Consider the following 22,354-nt stretch of genomic DNA (forward strand, 5'->3'; position numbering starts at 1 on the left):
GTTATCAGATGTCATAGAGAGAGAGCCAGCGGTCTGATTGTGAAACTGGCAATTTGGCAGACAAAATATGCACATTCAACCAGCATTCTTTCAAATGAGAACCTACTATGGATCTAACCTCGTAAGAGTCACAGAGAAGATACACACCAGCAGAAGGCATAAACCCAGAGGGAAAAAAAGGTACCAAGGAATTCCTGAACCAACAAAGCCGATTGCAGAGGTCTCCTCTAACTCCAGGGATTTCTTCAGTTCAATATTCTCCTTCAGAAAGGACACACTCAGTTTAACCTCTGCTCCTAACAGACTCCCATGGCCCCATGGAGCTAACAAGTCCAATTGTTAACTAGCTTCTGTAACGGCATATCTGATTCTTTTGTGGGACAGACGGTCCTATCTGGTATTTTTAAGTATGGAGATAGTAAAAAAGACGCACTCTGAATTAACTTGGAGAGTTTCTGTTTAGTCACATCCTGACTATGTGACCACAAGACATGGAAACTGACGCTCCAAATGGCACCAGCAGTGCAGGCCCCTAAGGAGGATGCTCATGGGGAAATTTTTTTTTTCTCCAACTGGGACATTCAAAATGGGCTCAAGTGCAAGGAAGATGGACAGCCATCCATGGATGTACCCACCCATCTAGTCATCCACCCATCCCTCGTTTACTAGGTAGGCGAGTAGAGACCAGCGTTGTCTGTTTGATTCTTGTATGTGCCCTGACTGGGGATCGAACCCACAACCTTGGTGTATCGGGATGATGCTCTAACCAACTGAGCTACCTGTCCAGGGCAAGACCAGCATTTCCTTGAAAAACATAAACACGGTGAAAATGAACTAGTTGCCAAATGTTTTCTTTTCCCACAGAAAAGACATTTTCTATGTCTTGGGAAACCAACTGACGGGTGTTTGTGTGTCAATTTTACCAAACTGGCTAAATTAGGAAGTTTTCTGCTCAAAAGGCCATATGACAAGCCAACAGTGGTTTCAGTGATTTCTATTAACAGGCAGCTAAAAAGTCATTCACAGCATAAATCATCCTATTTCCTTGGCCATCTCAGACATACTCTCAGTCATGTGAAGGGCACTGGAAACAAACTGAAAGCTGTCAAAACTTCCTGTAATCGTAGGGAAATTAACAGACCCACTTTGTCATGCATATTTGCCCCCCATTTCCCTGCCCCCATTACCTTCCTATGAATCCACATTCATAAATCTACACGTAGACCATAACAAACGGTATGTGTAAAACGTTAAATACATGAATTCTTTCCTTCTCACACACATAATAAGACTGAACTTGGGCTAAGTCCATAAACAGAAAGCTGTTTTTATGTCATTTAAGCTCCTGTTTAAAATTCTGTTGTGAAAGATAACTTGTTAGCTGAAATAATATACTATATCTTCATGGGATTTTGAAAACTATCAGACTGAGACCCAGCAACACAAGGTAAGACATGTAAAAATCACACATAGTTAAAATCATGGAGCTTCATGGCTGTGAAGGTTTGAGATGTTAACGTGTGCTCTTCCGAGCATGTATAAAAGGTAAGAACTGATCCAGGGTGGCCAAATGACTTGCCCAAGGTCGCAAACCAGTTAGCGTCAGAGTCCATGAAATATACACCCATATTCTCTTACTATTTGTCATAAAGAGTGTAGTAACCTAAGAAGACATCAATTCAAATCTGATTTGACAAGAGTAAACATGTCTCAAAGATATGTAGCTGTCCCCTCTTTGAGTCATTAACCCACACCCAGTCAGTGACAGTACAGATATTACAGCAATAACACACACCAACACCACGGCGCTTCCCCTTACACAGAAGAGCAGCCTAATGAAGTCGAGAAGACCCAGGAGTTTACACAACGTAACTTAACCTGAAGCTTGACCTACGCGGATTAGCTGGGTGCAAGCCCAACTTCTTCCTCTAGATCCATAAAATCCCCACGACGCCAACATTTTTCTCTTTTAAAAGCCCTAACTGAAAGTAAAACATGAACACAGTAGAAAAATTAAACCAATGGAGAAATGTCTAAAACAAAAAGTTCAAAATATCCTTCATTCACCCAAAATCAACCACTATCAACAATTTTTTGCGTATTCTTTCAGGAGAAAGTTACACATACGCGCGCACGCGCGCGCACACACACACACACACACACAATATTTTAAAAAGTTATGTATATATATGCTCGTGTGCGTGCGTGTGTGTGTGTGTGTGTGTGTGTGTGTGTGTGTGTGTGCGCGCATTATGAGCATCCTGGTTTGATTCTGTCTTCGCATTGCTTGCCAGGAGCTCAATCTCACTAGTTCAGATGATAAACTGGTCACTTCAAGGACAGAAACACTGTTGTTAATAAAAGTTAATTTGCTCTTAACTGACACTGTATTTCTGGACAAAGGGACAAAGAAAGGGGAAGTATAGGGATGGAAAGTAGCAAAGAGGAAATTAGTGAGAAAAGGAAAGAAAAAGAGAAAGAGAAAAAGATAAAGATACAGACCAGCACCTGACAGATGCTCATTCAGTACTTTCTGAATGACTGACGGCCAAATAAACGAATGAATGAAGAAACTGGGATAGGCATATTTTTACACATGACATTTAATATATCAAATGAAATAGCCCCAATTCTCTAAAAAGTAAGCATCCTTCTTCTTCTTCTTTTTTTTTTAGAGAAAGGGAGGGACCCCGTTTATTAACACTAGTGGATTCTGGGAATAATTTCCAAATCAGAGTGAAGAAACACGCAGCATCCTTCTTGATCTACACTGTCTAGTATGGTAGCCACAGGCCATGTGTGACTATTAAATATTTGAAATGTGTTCTTTCAGTGTAAAATACACACCAGATTTCAAAGACTTCGTTTTTTTTATAGGGTGTAAAATATCTCATTAATAATTCTTATATTGATTATATGTTAAAATGAGAATATTTTAGATATATTGGGTTAAGAAACTATGTTTTTAAAATTAATACACCTGTTTCTTTTTCTTTCTTTTTTTACTGCAGCTACTAGAAAACTTTAAGTTGCATATGTGGCTCACATTATACATTTTTTTATAGCCCTGGTCTGGACTATTACAGCAGTGACTATATCTGTCTTTCTCTGATCTATCCCAGCACCTAGGACAGGGCCCTGAGAATAGTAAATGCCCAATAAACATGTACCAGGTGAAAGATAAGGCAATAACTAGGCCTCAGACTGCAAGGCAGGAGGCCTTGGCCCAGATCCTAGCTCTAATGTAAAAGTAGTTCTGTGACCTTGGATAAGTCATTGAACATGGCTAGGCCTTGTTTTCCTCATCTTTATTTTTTTTTTTAAATATATTTTATTGATTTTTTACAGAGAGGAAAGGAGAGGGATAGAAAGCTAGAAACATCAATGAGGGAGAAACATCGACCAGCTGCCTCCTGCACGCCCCCCACCGGGGATGTGCCCGCAACCAATGTACATGCCCTTGACAGGAATCGAACCTGGGACCTTTCAGTCCGCAGACCCGATGCTCTATCCACAGAGCCAAACCGGTTTCTCATCTTTAAATTGGAGATGATATTTGCCTTTTAGGAAAATTGCATGGACCAAACAAAATAATGTCTATAAAGGGCTTTGAAATGGGAAAATAGATATCTGGTCCCTCCAAAGTTTCAGTATTCTCTTCTAGCAACAGTCCCAGGAGAAGCCAGCTGCAGAAAATACTGAAACAACAGGGTATGACACTAACCGATTACATTCCTATCGCTGATATTTCGATTCCGGCACATGTTAGAAAACTCAGGTCAGGACAGGTGCAGACTTGAGATTCTCACACTGGTGGAAACTTCAGCATTCATCACCCCTTTTCACTGCATCTCACCAACACAGCTGACAAAGGGACTTGCAGATCCTTTCCTTGAGGGACCACAGAAAGACCAACAAACGGAGAGGAGAAGGCTGTCTCTGGGTGGCTGACCAAGCAGCAGAGCGGCCAATCTCACTATGACTCCTGGGGCTCACGGCCTTGTGGGAAGTTTATAATCCTGGGGGACTCTCAGGCCTCAAGGGAGAAGTTCCATGGGCACAAAAATCTATCCTGGGCATTCATCCTTGTTGACGGTTTTGGGCACAGCTGGAGGGGGGAGGTATCTTATTTTACAAGGCGATCAGGGTACCTGGTGAGGGGAGTCCGAAGGACACTTGGGCAGACTGCAGCATTTTCGTGACACCAGGACGGATTTCACCATCTCTGCCGGGCATCTTCTTCCCCAAATCAAAGACCATTTCAAAAGGGAAGATTGTATGAAGAAAGCATCCTTTAGCAGGGGGGATCTTGAGGAGCCCACTGCAGACGAACCCACCGCAGAGAAAAAGCAGACCCAACAACCCACAGCCCCGAGGCGGGAGACCAGCAGAACAAAAATAGTCCATATCAAGCGGCCCCAGGTCAGATTCTTCCCTCAGGCTCTGCAAGGCACCGCAGAAGCCCCAGCAGTCAATGACTTACCATCAGCAAGGCCACCACACCTAGGAGAGCAAGGAGGGTGCAATGACTTCCCCTTTGCTGTGAGGGTCTGACCCTCTTTAAGGGCTGCTGCCTGTGACGTGGAAGGGAGTTGTGCCATGGCCAAGCTCTGAAACCTTGGGACCAGGGCCCCGTGACCTGCATTGCCACAGCCCACAGGGCCTGAGCTGCTGCTGACTCGTCCAACCAGAACACCAAGGACAGGACAGCAGGCACGGAGCAGAGCCAAGAATACGACTACCCAGCAGAGCCAACTGTGGAGGCTCTCTGAAATTCATATTCCTGGGACCAACCCCCAGTATTCTGGTTCAGTAGGTCCAGAGTGAGGCCCAGGCGCCTGAATTTTTTTTTTTTTAATATATTTTATTGATGTTTTACAGAGAGGAAAGGAGAGGAATAGAGTTAGAAACATCGATGAGAGAGAAACATCGATCAGCTGCCTTCTGCACACCCCCTACTGGGGATGTGCCTGCAACCAAGGGACATGCCCTTGACCGGAATCGAACCCGGGACCTCTCAATCCGCAGGCCGACGCTCTATCTACTGAGCCAAACCGGTCAGGGAGGCGCCTGAATTTTAAACAAAGTGCAGGGCAAGGCCAATGCCCAGCCTGACGTGGGAACCTGTGGTCTAAAGAAACATTATTTTTCCTAATCCTTTCTCGATCCATGAGGTTTCTTCATCCTTCTTATCTCCATGAGGAAGAGGAGAGTGGGAAGAGGAGACTTAGAGGAAAGCAAGGCCGAGTGGAGAGCATTCTAGAGTCTGAAGGCCTGAGGTTCCAAAGTGAACTGTTCCCAGTCCTTACTCAAGTCATTTAACCTCTCTGAACCTCAGTTTCCTCTTCTGTGGAATGGTGGTCAAGCCATCTACCCACTCAGGGCTGTGGGGGGAATAAATGCATATGCTGTGTCCATGACTCATAGTGGCTGTCAGAGAAGCATTTATCTGATTATGAGCTCTCTCCACAAAGGGAAGGATGGGTGCAGGGCTGTTCTCCTTATGAGGATCTTTGTAAGAGACACTATAAATTTGAATAATTGACTTAGGCATAAAGGGAAAGAAAAGGCGAAATAAACTGCAACAACAACAAAAAAACTGTAGTTAAGGGGAGCCATGGATTCAGGTTAAATGGGGGGTGTGGGGAGATGCACAGAGCAGTGGGAAAACCTGTCTCTGGGAGACTACAAAGATATGGTGGGGAGGAAATCAACAGGATTCACAAAGATTTAGGCACAAAGTTACATGAAGTTTTACTGCAACGTTACTTAAAAGGGAAAAAGTGGAAATAACCTAAAGGTATTTTTTTTAACATTATGATGAACATACATCACTTCATTTCAGGGGAAAAAAATCTTCCTTTTCAAATGTAGGGAAAGATTTTGGAATCCATGGATTAGCTGAAAGCATGTTTAAATATCTCAATGGTTTTTCTTTTAAATTCCAGTTAGAATTTTAGAACATTAATATCAACAAAGCAAGGCCAGATGTGGGGCAAAGTAATCATGATTTGGGGTAACATCAGAACTTCTGACGCACAAAGGGTATGAGAAGGATGGAGGAGGCAAAGAGAAACGAAATCATATAAAGAAGCAGATGAGATCTCTGAATCATATTAGGAGAATCAGGTATAGTGCTTCCCTTCCCCCTCCACACAGACAAACACACACAATGATGAGAACTTTTGAAATAAAACTCAATATCGCCCACCAAGTCCTTTCCCACACAGGCTCACGAATCTATTTTTGTATTCCAGTGAGATTTGCAGCAAAGAATAGAGTTCCAGTAAAGAGGAAATAATTTCTGTGCTGTAACTGGGTTTTTCTCACTTCCTTCTTTTAAAATAATCACCCAACAAGTCCAAAGTTTCAGAAAAACAATACAGTCTTTTATGCCCTGGATATGTATCCCTGCAGACATTTTGGAACTAAACTGCATCCGTGAAAAGTTCTAGGTAATTTGCTTAGAAAACTTATAATAATATATTACGGCACTGGGGCTGGAAGCAGCCTTCTAAATCATCTGGTCCAACCCATCATTTCGCAGATGAAGATCTTGAGAAATAAATTGGCTGTTCCAACACACTGAAGTGTCTAATTAAAACATCTGCTCAATTTTGAGGTAGCTGATAAATTTGGAAAGAGGGGGTGGAAAACAAAACTCTAAAACATTTTTAGTGGAATAGTAATTATGAACAACGGGCCTATTAAATGAAGAAGCCGTAAGGATATTGATGAAAGTACACCTCCACTCCAATAGCAGGACTACTTACTCACATCTGGAAAACTAAGAGATTAAAATCTGCCAGAGCTAGCTCATGGACTCTGTGAGTAGGGGCATAGGAAGAGAATTTAGGAGCTCTACACTGAAATCTGTTGGCCTAAGCACCAACACTAGCCTACTTTTATAATGAAATTGATGGGCATCCAGGAGTCGCCCTGACGTGATGATGCCTCCATTTCCAGAAAAGTGAGAAAATGGTCCATGCATAACAGAGGTGCATGACCACTGACCTGGTAAAGGGAGGGTGGCTTAGAACCTTGCTCGATGTGGACCCCTGACCAGCGGCATCAGCATCACCTGGCTGCTTGTTAGAAATGCAGGATCTTGGGCCCCACCCAGACCTACAGAGTCAAAATATGCATAGTTCAAGATCCTCAGGACCTCCTGAGAAACACTTATTTACATAACCCAGCAGTAAGAAAAAGCATAATTGATGACCTGTAACTGCATTTAACCTAAGTTTCTGGAATAATTACCTCCTTTACCAGCTCTACTCCCTAAAGCTTTTTAAAAATACATTTTTTTTATTGATTTCAGAGAGGAAGGGAAAGGGAGAAAGAGATAGAAACATCAATGATCAGAGAATTATTGATTGGCTGCCTTCTGCAGGCCCACACTGGGGATCGAACCATGATATCATGGTTCATAGGTTGATGCTCAACCACTGAGCCATGCCGGTTAGGCTAACGCTATTGATCTTTAAGCCTTATTTTAAATTTTAAATGGTCTAAAATTTAGCCTACATTTTAAATGTTCTCAGTGAATATCTTATTAAGTAGTCATGTTTGTTTGTTGTTTTTTTTCACAAAATATCTCAAAGTTAAGAAACAATGTAAATATAAATATTCTGGGAGCTTCACCATCTTTGCATGCTCTAATTGATACTAAGCTTTCCTGAAATTTGTCTCCCCATAGCTTTCAATAACCCTACAATCAGTAACCCCATGATTATTGGCCCTACCACTAGTTTATCCCCATTATCAAGTTTTCATTATATTTCCCACTGGGAATTTTTTTTTTTAATGCACAAAGTCAAAGAAACAAGTTTCAGGTATTTATTTCTCATAGACCTGGGGCAGCTTATAGTAGTGGGGTATATGAAATTTTTATTTTTTGCTGTTATTTTGGGAGACCTTAGGAAAACCTCACAGGTGCAAGAGGAGTATTAAAATAAACTATCACAATTTATAGAGAATGTAACCAAGGACATAATTATGCCAGACTTCCAGTGTTGGGGATAATACTATCCTTAATCATTCTTTTAGCCTGAAGCTTCCCGGGAATCAAAGCAGGTGTGAAATAGGGCAAGAAGGTGATGCTTCAAACATGTCTGAGACTCTCGGGCCTGGGAGAGTTGTGGACTATTAGCCCTGGAAAATGCCTTAGGTCAAGTTTCATTCTGCCTCTTACAGAGAAGGAAAGTGAAACCCAAAGGAGCTGAGTGACTTGCCCAGTATTAGCCATCTCGTTAGCAGCAGAGCCAGGCAATGGAGTGCCTCTATCGCAGTTCAAAGGTCTTTGCTACACTGCCAGACTCAGAGTCTTAAGTTTGTTAAGAAAGCTTGTCTGGCCCGGCCAGGCGTGGCTCAGTGGTTGAGCATTGACCTATGAACCCGGAGGTCACGGTTCGATCCCTGGTCAGGGCACAGGCCCAGGTTTCAGGCTCGATCCCCAGTGGGAGGGCCTGCAGGAGGCAGCCAATCAATGTTCATCTCTCCTCATTGATGTTTCTCTCTCTCTCTCCCTTCCTCTCTGAAATCAATTTAAAAACAAAACAAAACATTTTTTTTAAAAAAAGAAAGCTTGTCTAGCATAAAAATCAGAGCTATTGCACATAACTGGTCTGACCCAAGGCAATGGCTATGGAGACCCCAAAAGCAAATCCAAGCCATCCTGCTACATACAGAGACCTCAAACCCCCAAATTCACAAATCTAATACCGACAAGTTACACTGAAGTCATGAACCATCCTTCCTCCTCTGTTGCCTAGAATTCCACTTGTTCCTATGTATCCATTGGTTCTGAGCTGCAGAGATTTTCTGCTAAGCAGCTTATTTTCCTCTCCCGTTAAAATCGACTTTCTGATGAAAGTTTCTTTGCTCTCAGAACAGAAACACCACTGTGAAGCACTTCATTCTTTCTGAAACACTTGAAACTAAACACTCATAGCATACTGAGCCAGAGTTAATAAAAAGTAAAATACAGGCAATCAATTTATCTGGGCATCTAAACATTGGATGCATCCAAACAATATTTTAGTATATATGCTGCCCAAGTGAGCAATCCAAACAATATTTTATAAATCCAAATTTTTTAAAATAACACCACTGTAAGGTTTTAAAGAAAAATCAGTTAGAGCATAGAGCGTGAGGTGCCGGAATAGTGATATTTCATCCAGAGAGCTCTGATTGATTGGTTGGTGGGTCCCAGTGGCCAGCCCACAAGAGTATAATGAACCATTGCAGTGATATGAGCTAATCCTCAGAAATAACCAGTTGTGTCTCAGTTCTTTGTAAATTTAGGCAGATCACAACTCTCTCAAATCAATGAAGTGTGACCAAGCAAGTATGAATCGTGTGCTTTCTCTATCATCGTTTCCTCCTGAAATAAAAATAAGCAAGCCCAGGAAAAATTGCTAATCCGGGTCCCAAGCATCTCAGGTGAGATCTTTAGGCTAACACTAGTCATTTATGTGACAAAATGAGCTGGGGTCCCACTGTGTTCCATGACCTGCTTGTATTTATTGATTTAAAGCAACCTATTCTTGATATAAAAGCATCCTAGGGAGTTATACAGTATTAACTTTTTTAAAATTTAAATACAGTTTAATTGATTTCAGAGAGGAAGGTAGAGGGAGAGAAGATAGAAAAATCAGTGATGAGAGAGAATTATTGATTGGCTGCCTCCTGCATGCCCCACACTAGGAATCGAGCCTGCAATCTGGGCCTGTGCCCTGACCAGGAATTGAACCATGAACTCCTGGTTCATAGGTCGACATTCCACCACTGAGCCACGCCAGCCAGGCTACAGTATTAACTTTTTACGGTCAATAAAAACTTGTGAATTCTTAATTCGGTTCACTAAATGAGATAGGGGAGGATGAATTAAATTAATGCCCAAGTCCCACTAGGGATAATTGGACATAGTTACATCACTCCATAATTTTCCAGGCCTCTTTGTTGGCATCAGGTTCACCAGATCTTAAGAGAACAGAAGCCTGAGAACATAGCCTGCTCATAGCCCTCGGTGAGGCAAGAATGGAAAACAAAATGAGGAAGAAAGGCTGTGACATGTATGCATCCAAAAGTGTATCTTCCGTTACTGCTATCAGAGGGTATGTCATACTTCCTGGGCCACTCAAGTCGTTAGCCCTGGCAGAAAGGATGGGAATTTTCCCACTTTACAAGAAGAAACAGGGCAAAAAACAGAAGCTAGGCTGGCAGGAAACGGAGGGTTGTTGCCCTATAAATATGTTATCCAAAAGTGATACCTTTTCAACAAAAATCCTACCGTCATGTGATGGTAAAATGGAAATGGCTTGCAAGTAGGAAGGTTGGCAGTCTTGTTCCTCACACTCCCACCAAACGAGGTCTCATCCTCCCGCCCCCACGGCCCTCTCCTAGGCTGGAACCTGTGTCCTGCATCTTCCAAGGTGTAGGACATTCTAACAGGCTTTTGTCCTAGCTCAGAAGTTTCACCTTCCTCACCTTTGGTCCAAGACCTATCCTACCATTATCCCATCCCAGGAATAGGCTGCTCTACACCAGTAAGTACAACTGGGGCTCTTGGCATAGTGAGGCCCAGGTTCATTTTGTAATATAAACGACTGTCGACGTGACAGTGTCTCCCCTGCAATGCCTAGGGCCTGGGTTACCGTGTGTTTTTTTAAATCCTCACCCAAGGGTATGTTTTATTGATTTTAGAGAGAGGAAAGGATAGAGAGAGGAGGGAGGGAGGAAGAGAGACAGAGAAAGAGAGAGAGAGAGAGAGAGAGAGAGAGAGAGAGAGAGTGAGACAGAGAAAGAGAGAAGCATGGGTGTCAGGGAGAAACATCAATCACTGTCTCCGTACACACCCCGACCAGGAACTGAACCTGCAACCTTTTTGGTGTACTGGACAACACCCCAACCAACTGAGCGCCCCGGCCAGGGCAGGGTTAGTCATTTTTCTAGGGCTTGCTCATCTGTACTTCAGAGGAGAGAGACCCTTACCTTCAGAAATGGCCTTCTTCACAGCTGCCAAATAGGTCTCGGGCTCGTCGTCACAGGTGAGCTCCTGCCAGTGTGCCCACTCTGGAAAGAAGTCCAGGAACTCCTTGCTGTTCCGCACCCCGCAGAGCAGCCGGACCATGCGGTGCGGCGGGTGGAAGGCTCTCTGCAGCAGCGGCAGCTGGGCCGGCTGGCCGAAGTGCTGCACCAGCTCTGCCGACAGCAGCACCACGATGCAGCGCGTGCTGAGGAAGAAGGTCAGGTCCTCAGCTGAGAAGAAAGCGTCGGGGCCCAGCCGGTAAGTCAGCGTCTTCTGGCCACGGACCTGCCGACTGGACAGGAAAAGGTCCTGGAGGTACTGGCACCATTCCTCGGCATCCGGGCTATAGACCAGGAGAATGTCACACCTTCGGAACACCCCTGAGCAAGAACAAGGCACTTATGTTAGCACGCCTGCTTCCCATGACCTGCAAGATATACCATCCAGATGGAGAGCCGAGCACCCAGAGTCTTTCACCGTTTACCTCCAGTGGACCTGTTTGACTTCCTTCCCTACTTACAGTTGGTGTTACAACTATATCTGTTTTTGCCCAAACATACAATGCCACGTCAGATGCTTGCATTAGCTATTGCTTCTGCTGGCATACTCTTCCCCCCATGGCTGGTACAATACAGGATTGAGTTAAGAAGGGCTTTGGGGGACCCGGCCAGGGTGGCTCAGTTGGTTGGAGCATCATCCCATGCACCAAAAGGGCACATACCTAGGTTGTGGGTTCAGTCCTCAGTTGGGGCGCATATGAGAGGCAACCGATTGATGTTTCTCTCTCCTCTCTCTCTCTCTCTCTCTCTCTCTCTCTCTCTCTCTCTCTCTCTTCCTTCCTCACTTAAAAATCAGTAAAAAATATGTCCTTAGGTGAGGATTTAAGTAGTGTGTGCATGTGGGGGGGGGGTGTCTTTTGGGGATCACTTGGCCCAAATGCCTCTTTTACAGATTAAAAAAAAAACACTTCAGCTGTGAAGATGAAGGGAATTCGTTAAATTCACACTCAGTAATTAGTCACAGAGCCAAGACTAAATGGGTTAGGAGAATAAGATCTCAGAAAGGCGGTGGTCCCATACATTAGTGATGAAGAAGCCGTTGGCAATGTCCCAGTGGGTTGACAAGTGATGGCAAGGAAGTGAAGAAGAGTAAAGAAGAGATTTCCTAGGGTATAGGAAGTTACCTTAAGCCGAAACCGGTTTGGCTCAGTGGATAGAGCGTCGGCCTGCAGACTCAAGGGTCCCAGGTTCGATTCCGGTCAAAGGCATGTACCTTGGCTGCGGGCACATCCCCAGTGGGGGTTGTGCAGGAGGCAGCTGATCGATGTTTCTCTTTCATCGATGTTTCTAACTCTCTATCCCTCTCTCTTCCTCTCTGTAAAAAATCAATAAAATATATATTTTTTTAAAAAATAAGTTACCTTAAGAAGACAGGGGTGGGCTTAGAGCATCATTGCTATACGCCAAGGTTAAAGGTTCAGTCCTCCATCAGGGCACATACAAGAAGCAACCAATGAAGGCATAAGCAAGTGGAACAACAGATCCATGTTTCTCTCTCAACTCAAATTTTAAAAAAAGAAGGTAGTGTGGCTCGTGGAGCACTGATTGGTGAGCAGGAAACCAGTGACTACGGTGCCCTGACCCCGTGGCCCTGAGCCATTTACGCCACTTTTACGAGGAGACAGTGACCCAAAAGCAAAACAACAGGTTTAAGATTGACAGGTTCTAGGCCACTGAGGGAATAAGTACTCAGTTCACCCTGGATCCCGCCTCACCACTCCCTGCCTCTCTGTTAACAGACATCACACAACCTGTGGTTCATTGAAGACCTCTTGTCATCAAGGGAAGTTTAAATGTTAATAACAGCAGGAACTGAGTGTGGAGTATCCAGGAACTCTGTACTATCTTCACAGTTTTTCTTTTATATATATATATATATATATATATATATATATATATATATATATATTAATATATTTTATTGATATTTTACAGAGAGGAAGAGAGAGGGATAGAGAGTTAGAAACATCGATGAGAGAGAATCATCGATCAGCTGCCTCCTGCACACCCCCTACTGGGGATGTGCCCGCAACCAAGGTACATGCCCTTGACCGGAATCGAACCTGGGACCTTTCAGTCCGCAGGCCGACGTTCCATCCACTGAGCCAAACCGGTTTTGGCTTCACAGTTTTTCTATAAAATCTAAAACATCTAAACATCTAAATTAAAAATTTAAATATACAGTTGAAATAAAAAGCACTTGTGAGATTAGCCTCTTCTAATGAAACAAGGTTTTTAGTATCTTCACACAAATATACATATTTAAAATGTCTCATTCCAGGGGCTCTGGTGTTAAATTTGACCCCCTTCCCCCCCCCCCCCCCCCCCCCCCCCCCCGCTTTGAGCAAAAGTGCTTGAGAAGGAAGTGGTCACTGCCTCAGACCAGTTAATATCACAACCTATTTGGTCACCACCAACTTGTAGCGTGACTTCAGACCAATAGACTAAATCTAAGCAAATTTTGCCTCAATGTAAATGAAGACAACGGACTCTATCGCCGTCCTGGATTTTGCTCTGCTGCTGAAATTGAAAGCTGGGGAAGTTGTAAAAAAAAGTCCAGAGTGAAAGTTAAAAGTCCCTCCATAACATGCTGAGCAATGACCAAGGTCTAAATGCCTTGTAAGCAACTCTGTCTCCTATAGGGGGCGCCCCTTTCTTCAAGAATAATTCCCTTCCTTTAACCATAAGTCACTTCTTCAAATATGCTAAATCAATTCTCTCATTTTTTTTGTCATTAAAAGAAATGAAATACTTGAACCAACAAGGGGTCATAAACGCTAGACTGGAAAAGGTCTCTGTCGAGCTTAAGGAACAGGTTTGGCTATAGAAGGAGCTAGGAAGGCAAGCAGAAGAGCAGAGGCTGGCTGGTGGCAATAGGGAGTGAGGGTGGTGGTAAGAAACACAGTGACTGAGAGGTTCCTTTAAAAGATTCAGAATCCACCTGAGAAGAGAACAAAGAGGAAGTGCTTCTCAAACTACCCGGCCCAGCCCATTTCTTTAATCTGTAGGTGACGCTGGCACATGATGCTTCTGTCCTGGAGCCCCATGTGTGAATCTGCACTGAAAAGGGAGGTGACAGAGGGAAGGTCACCGGGATAGGGAGAGATCTGGACATTGTTCAGGTGAGGAGTTTTCAGGCTCGGAAGATCTCAAGTTTAGAAACGTGTTAGGAGTACTGAGGGGCCTCAAGGATCAGATGGACAAATTAAAGGTTCTTTCAAGCCCTGTTTTCCTATAAGTACAAGGATGGCAGAAGGATCTGGAGAGAAGATAAGCAGCAAGAGGTAGGAGAGCTTTCTTCAAAGGCCTGAAGAGGACGCATGGAGAAAACAATTCTAGTCTTCATCAACCACACTTGGCCACTAAGGAAAGTTATGTATGGCCTCCTCCTCCTCTCTCTCATGTGCAAATACAAGAGATGCCATCAGATGCCAAGGGCAGGGAGCCAAGGTTTTCCTTGACTTCAACAAGCAAATATGCCTTTCAAAAACAAAAGACTAATGATTACCCGTCAGTAGAAGGAAATTTAAGGAAACCACATGATTCAGCCATGAAAAGGAATGCGGTACTGATGATGCATGTTAAACCTGGATGAACCTAGAAATTATTACGCTACATGAAAGAAGCCAGTCACCACATTACATGATCCCATTTATATGAAAGTCTGGAGTAGGGAAATCTATGGAGACAGAGAGTAGAATTTGGGAATGGGGAGAAGGAGGGAAGCAGGGGGTGGGTGATAGCTGAAACAGACGAAGTTTCTTTTTGAGGTGATGAAAATGTTCTGAAATGGACTGTGGTGATGGTTGTGCATATGTGTAAAGATACTAAGAACCACTGAATTGTACACGTTAAATGAGTGGATTGTATTGTATGTGAATTATATCTCAATAAAGCTGTTTAACATGAGAAGGAAAAGGAGAAGGAGGGGGAGAAAGAGGAGGAGCAGGAGAAGGTGGAGGAGGAAGAGGAGAAGGGGGAGAGGAAGAAGACAACATGGAAGAGTGGCCTGGATGACAGCATCTTGGCAAGAGATACTCTCACCACTGTGAGCTGCCCCCATGGGTCACTGTATCTCCAGACCTCAGGGGGCCCCAAGGACACCAGAGACCCAACTCCTATTTGCAGCACCTCGGCCACAGAGGATGCTGACGCTTCCGACCATTATAGACGTCTACGGAAGCCACTACAGGGCCCGTAAACCCCAGGGTTGGCCACTGGCTTTGAGTTCCTATCAGAATGGGAGCACGCCCTCCAGCCCTCTAGCCCCTTCAGCCACACTCACTTGAATGATGCACACAGGGAGGACACTAAGGGAGGGCGTCTGCAGCCTCCTCGGCCCAACCCCCATGCCTGCCCTAACAGCCCAGGGCCTGTTCCCGGCCATAGAAGGAGATGGGCACCTCACTCACCTCATCTCCTACTTCTCCCCAGTCACCCTCCTACTCTGGCAAACTGCTCCTTCAATACACCACATACACCCATTTACTGTTCTTCTACCTGGAATACTCTCCCCACAATGCCCCCGACCACCCCCCCGCCACACACACACACACACACACACTTCAGCTCTTTGCTCAAATGTTTATGAAGACTAACCTAGCTGCCTCATTTAAAATGATAACCCCAACCCCAGTCTATCGTTTTCCCATGCACTTCTCATATCATGTCTTTTCCTTCTTAAGTGTATTGTCTGCCTCCCCCCACTACTCCGCAAGCTGCACGGGGACATCGCTTCTGCCTGTTTCGTTTACTGAATGTATACTTGACAACTAGAACAGTGCCTAGAAACAGCAGGCAGGCAGTCAGTATGTGTTGTATGAATGAATTCCCTCCAGATAACTCTGCTTCAGCTTCCAAACTGAGTGTGTGGACTATGAACCTTCTGTTAGCAGCGGTTCCCTATTCACAACGCAGCTTCTTGACCTTCAGAGCCTCGCTAGGGAGGCAGGAGGCGGTCCGCTACCTTCCCACCGCCCTTAAATAGGACGCCCGTCCCGCCAAAGCTAAGAGAACCGTCACCACTGGCCTTTCCTGCCCCTGCTGCTGCCGGAGCGCCACCGGAAGGCTAGATCTCAGGGGATCTAGCATCTGCCCACATCCTCCAAGAGCAGTGCCTTCTCCTGGCCAGCTAGATTTTATCTGTCAAGAGGCTTTTACCATCCGGGTTCACCGGTTATCTCTACTAGAACATCATACGATGAGCAAGGAAAACACGAGTAAGCCCACTTGCAAACATGGTAACTGTAATATTCTCATCTAGTGATTCTTTGTTTGTTGACGCTTTCCTCCACAAGACGATGAACTCAGGAGCAGAGACCAGGCGTGTCCTGGGCACCATCGGAGAAGATATTTAGGTGCATATTATCCCTCAACGTGCATTGTAAGTGCTCATTAGCGGTCTCTGCTCTCATCGTTATCACATGCTTCATCCTAAATCGCAGTGAGTGCGTGACTTGCCAAGTGAACACACCCCATGAACCAAGAGGAACCCAACGGTTCATCAGCCTCCTGGCACCTTTTGATGGATAGATACCCAGTTGGTCCACCTTCTTCAAAGTCCTGCAAAGGACATAGGAAAAGTAAAGCTAAAGGAATGGTGTTCCTAGGTTCCCATCGAAATTCCAGACGAAAAAAACAAAGCCTAGGGTAGAGGAAGCGGGCTGGTGGCCCCAGGGCCCCCTGAGATCTCCCGGGCCAAGCTGGGACTGCCTGGGCGCCCCCTATCGGCCGGCCCGAGAAGCGTTTCGCCGGCGCCGACAAGTCGGCTCTCTGCCTTCTTTCCAACTCGGACTCTGGGTTCGCACGCAGAGTTGGACGAACAGGGGAAACGACCCTCAGAAGGTCCGGGACCTGGTGACGAGGGAGAAACGCAGACTTCGAAGATGGGGACAGAGGAGGGTCCGGCAGGGGCTGCAAAGATTCGCGCCGCAGGCTGGGAAGGGGGACGGGGGACAGTCGGGGTGGGCGGTTTGCGGCAGGGAACTGGGGGAAAGAACAGAAAGAACACGGGTCCTGCCCCACAGAGGCCCCGCCGAGTGGGGAGCCGGGGGTGCTCGCAGGGCTGCGGGGGGCCAGAGAGCGCGAGGAGGGAGAGAGGGGGGCACCCCGGCGCCGAGGCTACCGAGGGCCGGCGCCCTGCCTACGCACCTGAGGCTGCCATGCCGCTGGCGCAGCTCTAACGCCCGGCTCGCCGAGGGCGCGGGGCTGGGGCCCGGAGCCGGCCGGGGGCGTCCCTGGACGCGGGCCGGAGGGCTGCCGGCTGCGCGCTGCACCGGCCGCGGCTCTGACGCTTCCTCCCTCCGGGCAGCGGCGGTTCCCCGCGAGGGCGTGTCCACAGGGCCCGCCCGCCGGCGCCTGCGGGGCTCGGCCCGGCACCTGCACCCCGGCGGGCCGTTGCGGAGGGGAAGTGAGAATCCCCGGCCCGGCCGCCAGCCAGCTCCCTTGCACGGCCTCCGCGCCCCCCCATCCCTCGGGTAGGGAAGAGGCCGGGGGCTTCCTACCACGTGCGCCCCCTCCCCTTGACATCAGCCCGATCTTCTCTCTACCAAAGGCCAGCCCGAGATGGAGGGGTGCTGAGGGCAGAGGGGAGGAGGAAGGGTGAGCTCCCTGCAGGACCCCTGTGACCTCTAGCGGGGTGGGGAGGAGGTGGGGGGTGATGGGCACAGCTGGCCAAGACATCTCCCCATCCCCTGGGGCTTGGCCCCTGAGCCGCTGCCCCGGCAGGAAAGGGGAGGGGGCAGGAGGAGGAAGAGGCACCTTCCCTGGCACCTGGCCCGGGTGCTTGGCGTTGCCCTTGGTTACCCTCCAGTGACCTTGCGGTAACTCCCTGGACCTGGTCTCCCGGCGGCACATGAGTATTAATAATCATGTCATATGATGAGTGATGATACAATGATCTTTTTGTCTTGAATGCATGTGAGGTAGCACCCATCATTGTCTTCATGGCAGAGCTGAAGACATGAGCCAAACACTGCATCTTGCTCAGACTCCGCCAGGGAGAAAGGGCCCCCGAGTTCCCTAAGGGCCTGAGTCCGGAGGCAGAGCTCTCTCTGAAGTCCTGGCCCTCCCTTTGCCTGCCCCCGTCATCGATCTGTCCTCTTGGATCTTCAACAATGCAGGGTCCAGAGGCTGGGTCCAGAGAGCGGAGATGAAGGAACGGTAGGGTTAGGCCAAAGGAGAAATAAACGAAATGGATTTCGGGATGGGGATGCCAAGGTGGAGGCCCATCATTCGTTTTCTCCTGCTGCCGTAACAAATTACCGCAAACCTCGTGACCTAAGAGATGGTACATTTGCTATCATACTGCTCCGCATCGCGGAAGTCCAACAGGAGAGGCACTGGGCTAAAACCCAGGGTCGGCAGGTTGGATTCCTTGCAGGAGGCTCCAGGAGAGAACCCACTTCCTGGTCTTTTCAGCTCCTAGAGATTGGACAGACTCTGGCTCCACGGCCTCCTTCACTTCGAAGCCAGCAGCAGAACACCTCTGTGACTCTGCTTCCCCGGACATCACATTTCTCTCTGACTCTCTCCTCCGCCTCCCTCTGCCACTTTTGAGGATTCTAATGATTACATTGATCCCACCCAGAGAGTCCAGGAAAATCTCCCTATTCTAAGGTCAGCTGACTAGCAACTTTAATACCCTCTATAACCTTAATTCTCTTTTGCTATGTAGCATAACATACCCACAGGGTCTAGGGGTTAGGACATAGACATCTCCAGGTTGGGGGGAGGGCATTACTCTGCCTTCCACAGGCCTGGAATTCCAAAAGAGGAGATGAGCTTGCTACCTGCTATATCTTACACCTACTCCATATGTTCAGGACTTCTCCGCCCTCTAGACCAGGTCAGACACACACACACACACACACACACACACACACACACACACACAATCATGCACTGTCACAGACCTGTACTCTTCTTTAGTAAAAATTACATAGATATTCTTGTGCAATTACTTATTTAAATTTGTGTCTCCTCCATTCAGCCCTAAGCCCATCAGAGGCAGGATCCAAGCCTGCCTTTTTCACTATGGAACTTCCAGCACTTGGAGCCAAACCTGACACAGAGAATATGCCCAAAAAGTATTTGAATGAATGAATGAATATGACCAGGAAATCCTTAAATTTGTACAGAAGGATAGAAGGGACTTTTCAGGTACTGAAAATCTTGAAACCTTAGGCTTGGAGGAGGGGAATATAAGAGTAAGGAAAATGATGAACTAAAGTTTGGAAATGTTGAGTTTGGGATATCCTGGGGGCTATGTCATTGTAGAAGAGAGAGCGAGGGCTCAGAACCTGGATGGGATGTCACCCTTGGAATTAAAACTGTGTGAGTGAGTGGGGGATAAGGAATAGAAAGCAAGAACCTGGCCTCAAGGGCAGAGCCATGGGGAGGGGCCATGCTGAGGGGCCGCAGAAAGAAAAGTTTGCGAAGGATTGCAGAGTAACCGAAGAGGTGGGAGAAGAGGCAGGTCAGGAAAACCAGGAAGCCAAGGAAGGAGGGTTTTGAGGAGAAGCTTGTAAGCAAGGTTGATCAGTGTGAGGGGTCGGGAAGAATAAGATTTGACATAAAAATAACAGGTCGCTGTGGTCACCAGTAACATCTGGGAGAACAACTGGAACTGCAGAACCTGGACTGCTGAACGATGAAGAGAGCGAGTAGGCGATGAGGAAGGCAGCTGGGACGGGATCAGAGATCTGAACAGAAAGATAGGGGTCCCAAATTCTTACCTCAGTCCTTAAATTCCCTCCAAGCCCACTTTGGGATGTTGGGCAAGCTGTAAACTCCCAAAATCCTCTGTTTCCTCATGTGTACAGAGGTCATTCCAGTTCAGGAATAATAGGGCTCTACCCTGTACAATACCCTATTTGGAGAACCTTGCTTGAACACTGGTCTTCTAGATTCTATCCTCTCCTGCACCCTCCCTCACTCTCTTCTCAAGCCCGAGGACCTGGCTGGTCTACATGCCTTGTCAGAGTCTTTCCTACTGAAGGTATAGTCATCTATTTGAGGTCATCTCCTCTGATCACACATACCCCACCCCCCTATCCAAATGCATGGTCTTCCTTTCAGCTCCAGATGTTAGGGAGTGAGGGCCCTTTTCTGCTTCCTAACCAAGAGAATCTTTGAAACAAAGGCATACTTCCACGTGTTGTGTGCACATACTTGTTACAACTGTTGGAGGGTGTGTGATAGCTGTGGATGAGGTCGTGAGTGCTAAATCACCTGTCCAAACTCTGAACACTCCCCCTGCTGCACAGCACTGACCTCTGGAATTTGGCCACGAAAGGGACTCAGGGGCCAACATCTCCTTGGGGAGATGACATAAGTAATCCCTGACACTGGCAATTCCACCCGGTTTCTTTGTAGGGCAATTGGGGTTCGGTGTGGGGAAGTGGTGTCGGTTTCTGCATCTCCATTTGATGGTTCCTGTAGAACATGGAGGGGAGTGAGGCTGTCCCCCGAAGGGCCCTGCTCTGCCCCTGTGCACTGGCTCTTGGGGCAGGCTCTGCACTCAGTCCCTTCAGTACCGAGTGGCCCACAGATGGGTTCTAGGCAGTATGGAGAACCTGGACTTGGCTGCTGCCCAACAGTCTTGTTGGCTTGGCAAACATGTAGGGCCAGAGAGATGAACACCTGTCATCTAAGGAGCATAGGGGTGAGGAAGAGGGAGAAATACCTGCTTCTTATGTCTTCCAAATGTTATAGCATCATCTCTCATGCCTGGGGACCAGAGCCTTTTGCCTGGTTATCGAGACCTCACTTGCATCTGGCTGGCGCAAGAGGGCACCATTGCAACTAATCCCTTATTATGATGCTGTTCTCAGAAAGTCCACAAGAGGGCGCTATAGCAAACCCTCCCTGCAGGGCGAGTTGGGGGCAGAACCAGAATTAGAATCCTGATCCTGATTCCTACTCTGGTCTTCTGTTTGTTTGTTTGCTTGCTTGCTTGCTTGCTTGCTTGTTTGGGGGAATAGAGATACTTTTATAAAACCTTAATCATATTTCAGACACAATTTTAAATTTAATTTTACTTGAATTTCCAAAAGAAAAAGAGAAGTTGATGGAATTGCTGAATTAAAATAAATATTTCCTCTAGACAAGAGATACTTCCCCTAAAATATCCAACCAGGATTAAAAAAAGAAAGAAACGAAACTGTGAGAACATTAAAGGTTGAAGTCATTATGATTTTTTCCAAGGACATATTTTCATTTTTGTTTGTATAGACTGACTTCTTGCTGTGAAAGATGAGTTCGTTGGCCCAGCCATACTGGCATGAACATGCAGTTCTGAAAAGATTGAAGCCCTTCTGTACCAGTTAGTAGATACCAGCCACTGGACTCTCCCCAGGGCTCTCCCTCTCTCCTGGCTGCCCCATCCCACTGCCAGGGCCAACCCCAACCCCAACCCCCATCTCCCCAGGACCCAGAGCTACAGGGGAAAGGGGACTCTGGTCCAGTCGCCCAGGTGCCTTCAGCATGCACCACTTCAGCCCCAAGCAGCTTAGCGTCCATCTGTTTTACATAATGGCCTCAGGTAAGGCTTTGTTTGCAAAAAGTATTCAGTGTGGAAACTGATTGAAAACCCCTGCTCAAGGTCAGCCCTCAGGCCCTGGCAGGTTTGCACAGTCCTGGATTTCCGAGAATGGAGGCCTTTCTCCCCAAAATACTAGCTCCTTATGAAGTCAAGTGCAAGTCTTCATCCTGGTGTGATTGGATGCAAGGTAGAATCACCTTGCCTCCAAATGGGCAAAGACACAGGCCCGCGGGTATGGAGACTGCCTCTGAGCCGGCTCCAAATGGGATGAGGCAGCTGGTGCTGGAGCCCAGGCTCCAGTGGAGGCGGCAGGAAGGGAGTGGGCTTGGCTGTGCCATCTCCCATCTCCCTGGGACCCGGAGCCACAGGGGAAAGGGGCCTCTGGTGCCCTCTCCCAGGCGCCCTCAACACGGCACCACTTTGCCCCAAGCAGCTTAGTTTCCATCTGTTTTATGTCATGGCCATTTTTTTTTTTTATCTTGAAGGGATATGTTAGGGGAAATATCTCTTGTCTAGAGGAAATATTTATTTGAATTCAGCAATTCCATCAACTTCTCTTTCTTTTGTGAAATTCAAGTAAAATCAGGTAAGGCATTGTTTGTAGAAAGGACTCCTTTGAAGTCCCCAGCTCAAGGTCAGCCCTCAGGCTCTCGCAAGCAGGCCTGGTCCTGGATTTGGGAGGATGGAGGCCTTTCTCCCAATGCTCCCAAACCTACCCAG

At 46.7% G+C, this 22,354-nt stretch overlaps 1 protein-coding gene across 1 annotated transcript in view; it reads right to left on the reverse strand.

Annotated features, from left to right (window-relative positions):
* The window catches only part of PIK3AP1 (phosphoinositide-3-kinase adaptor protein 1), a 95,908-nt gene extending 78,543 nt beyond the window's left edge, over window positions 1-17,365 (reverse strand). Inside the window, exons 1-2 of the mRNA XM_008144120.3 lie at window positions 17,242-17,365; window positions 10,996-11,412 (exon numbers count right to left, since the gene is read on the reverse strand). Of these exons, the coding sequence (XP_008142342.2) occupies window positions 10,996-11,412; window positions 17,242-17,254 (430 nt within the window). The 5' untranslated portion in view covers window positions 17,255-17,365. The remainder of the gene's footprint in view (window positions 1-10,995; window positions 11,413-17,241) is intronic.
* Between the last annotated feature and the right edge of the window lie 4,989 nt (window positions 17,366-22,354).

Source organism: Eptesicus fuscus, chromosome 17 (genome assembly GCF_027574615.1).
Source record: "Eptesicus fuscus isolate TK198812 chromosome 17, DD_ASM_mEF_20220401, whole genome shotgun sequence".
NCBI lineage: Eukaryota > Metazoa > Chordata > Mammalia > Chiroptera > Vespertilionidae > Eptesicus > Eptesicus fuscus.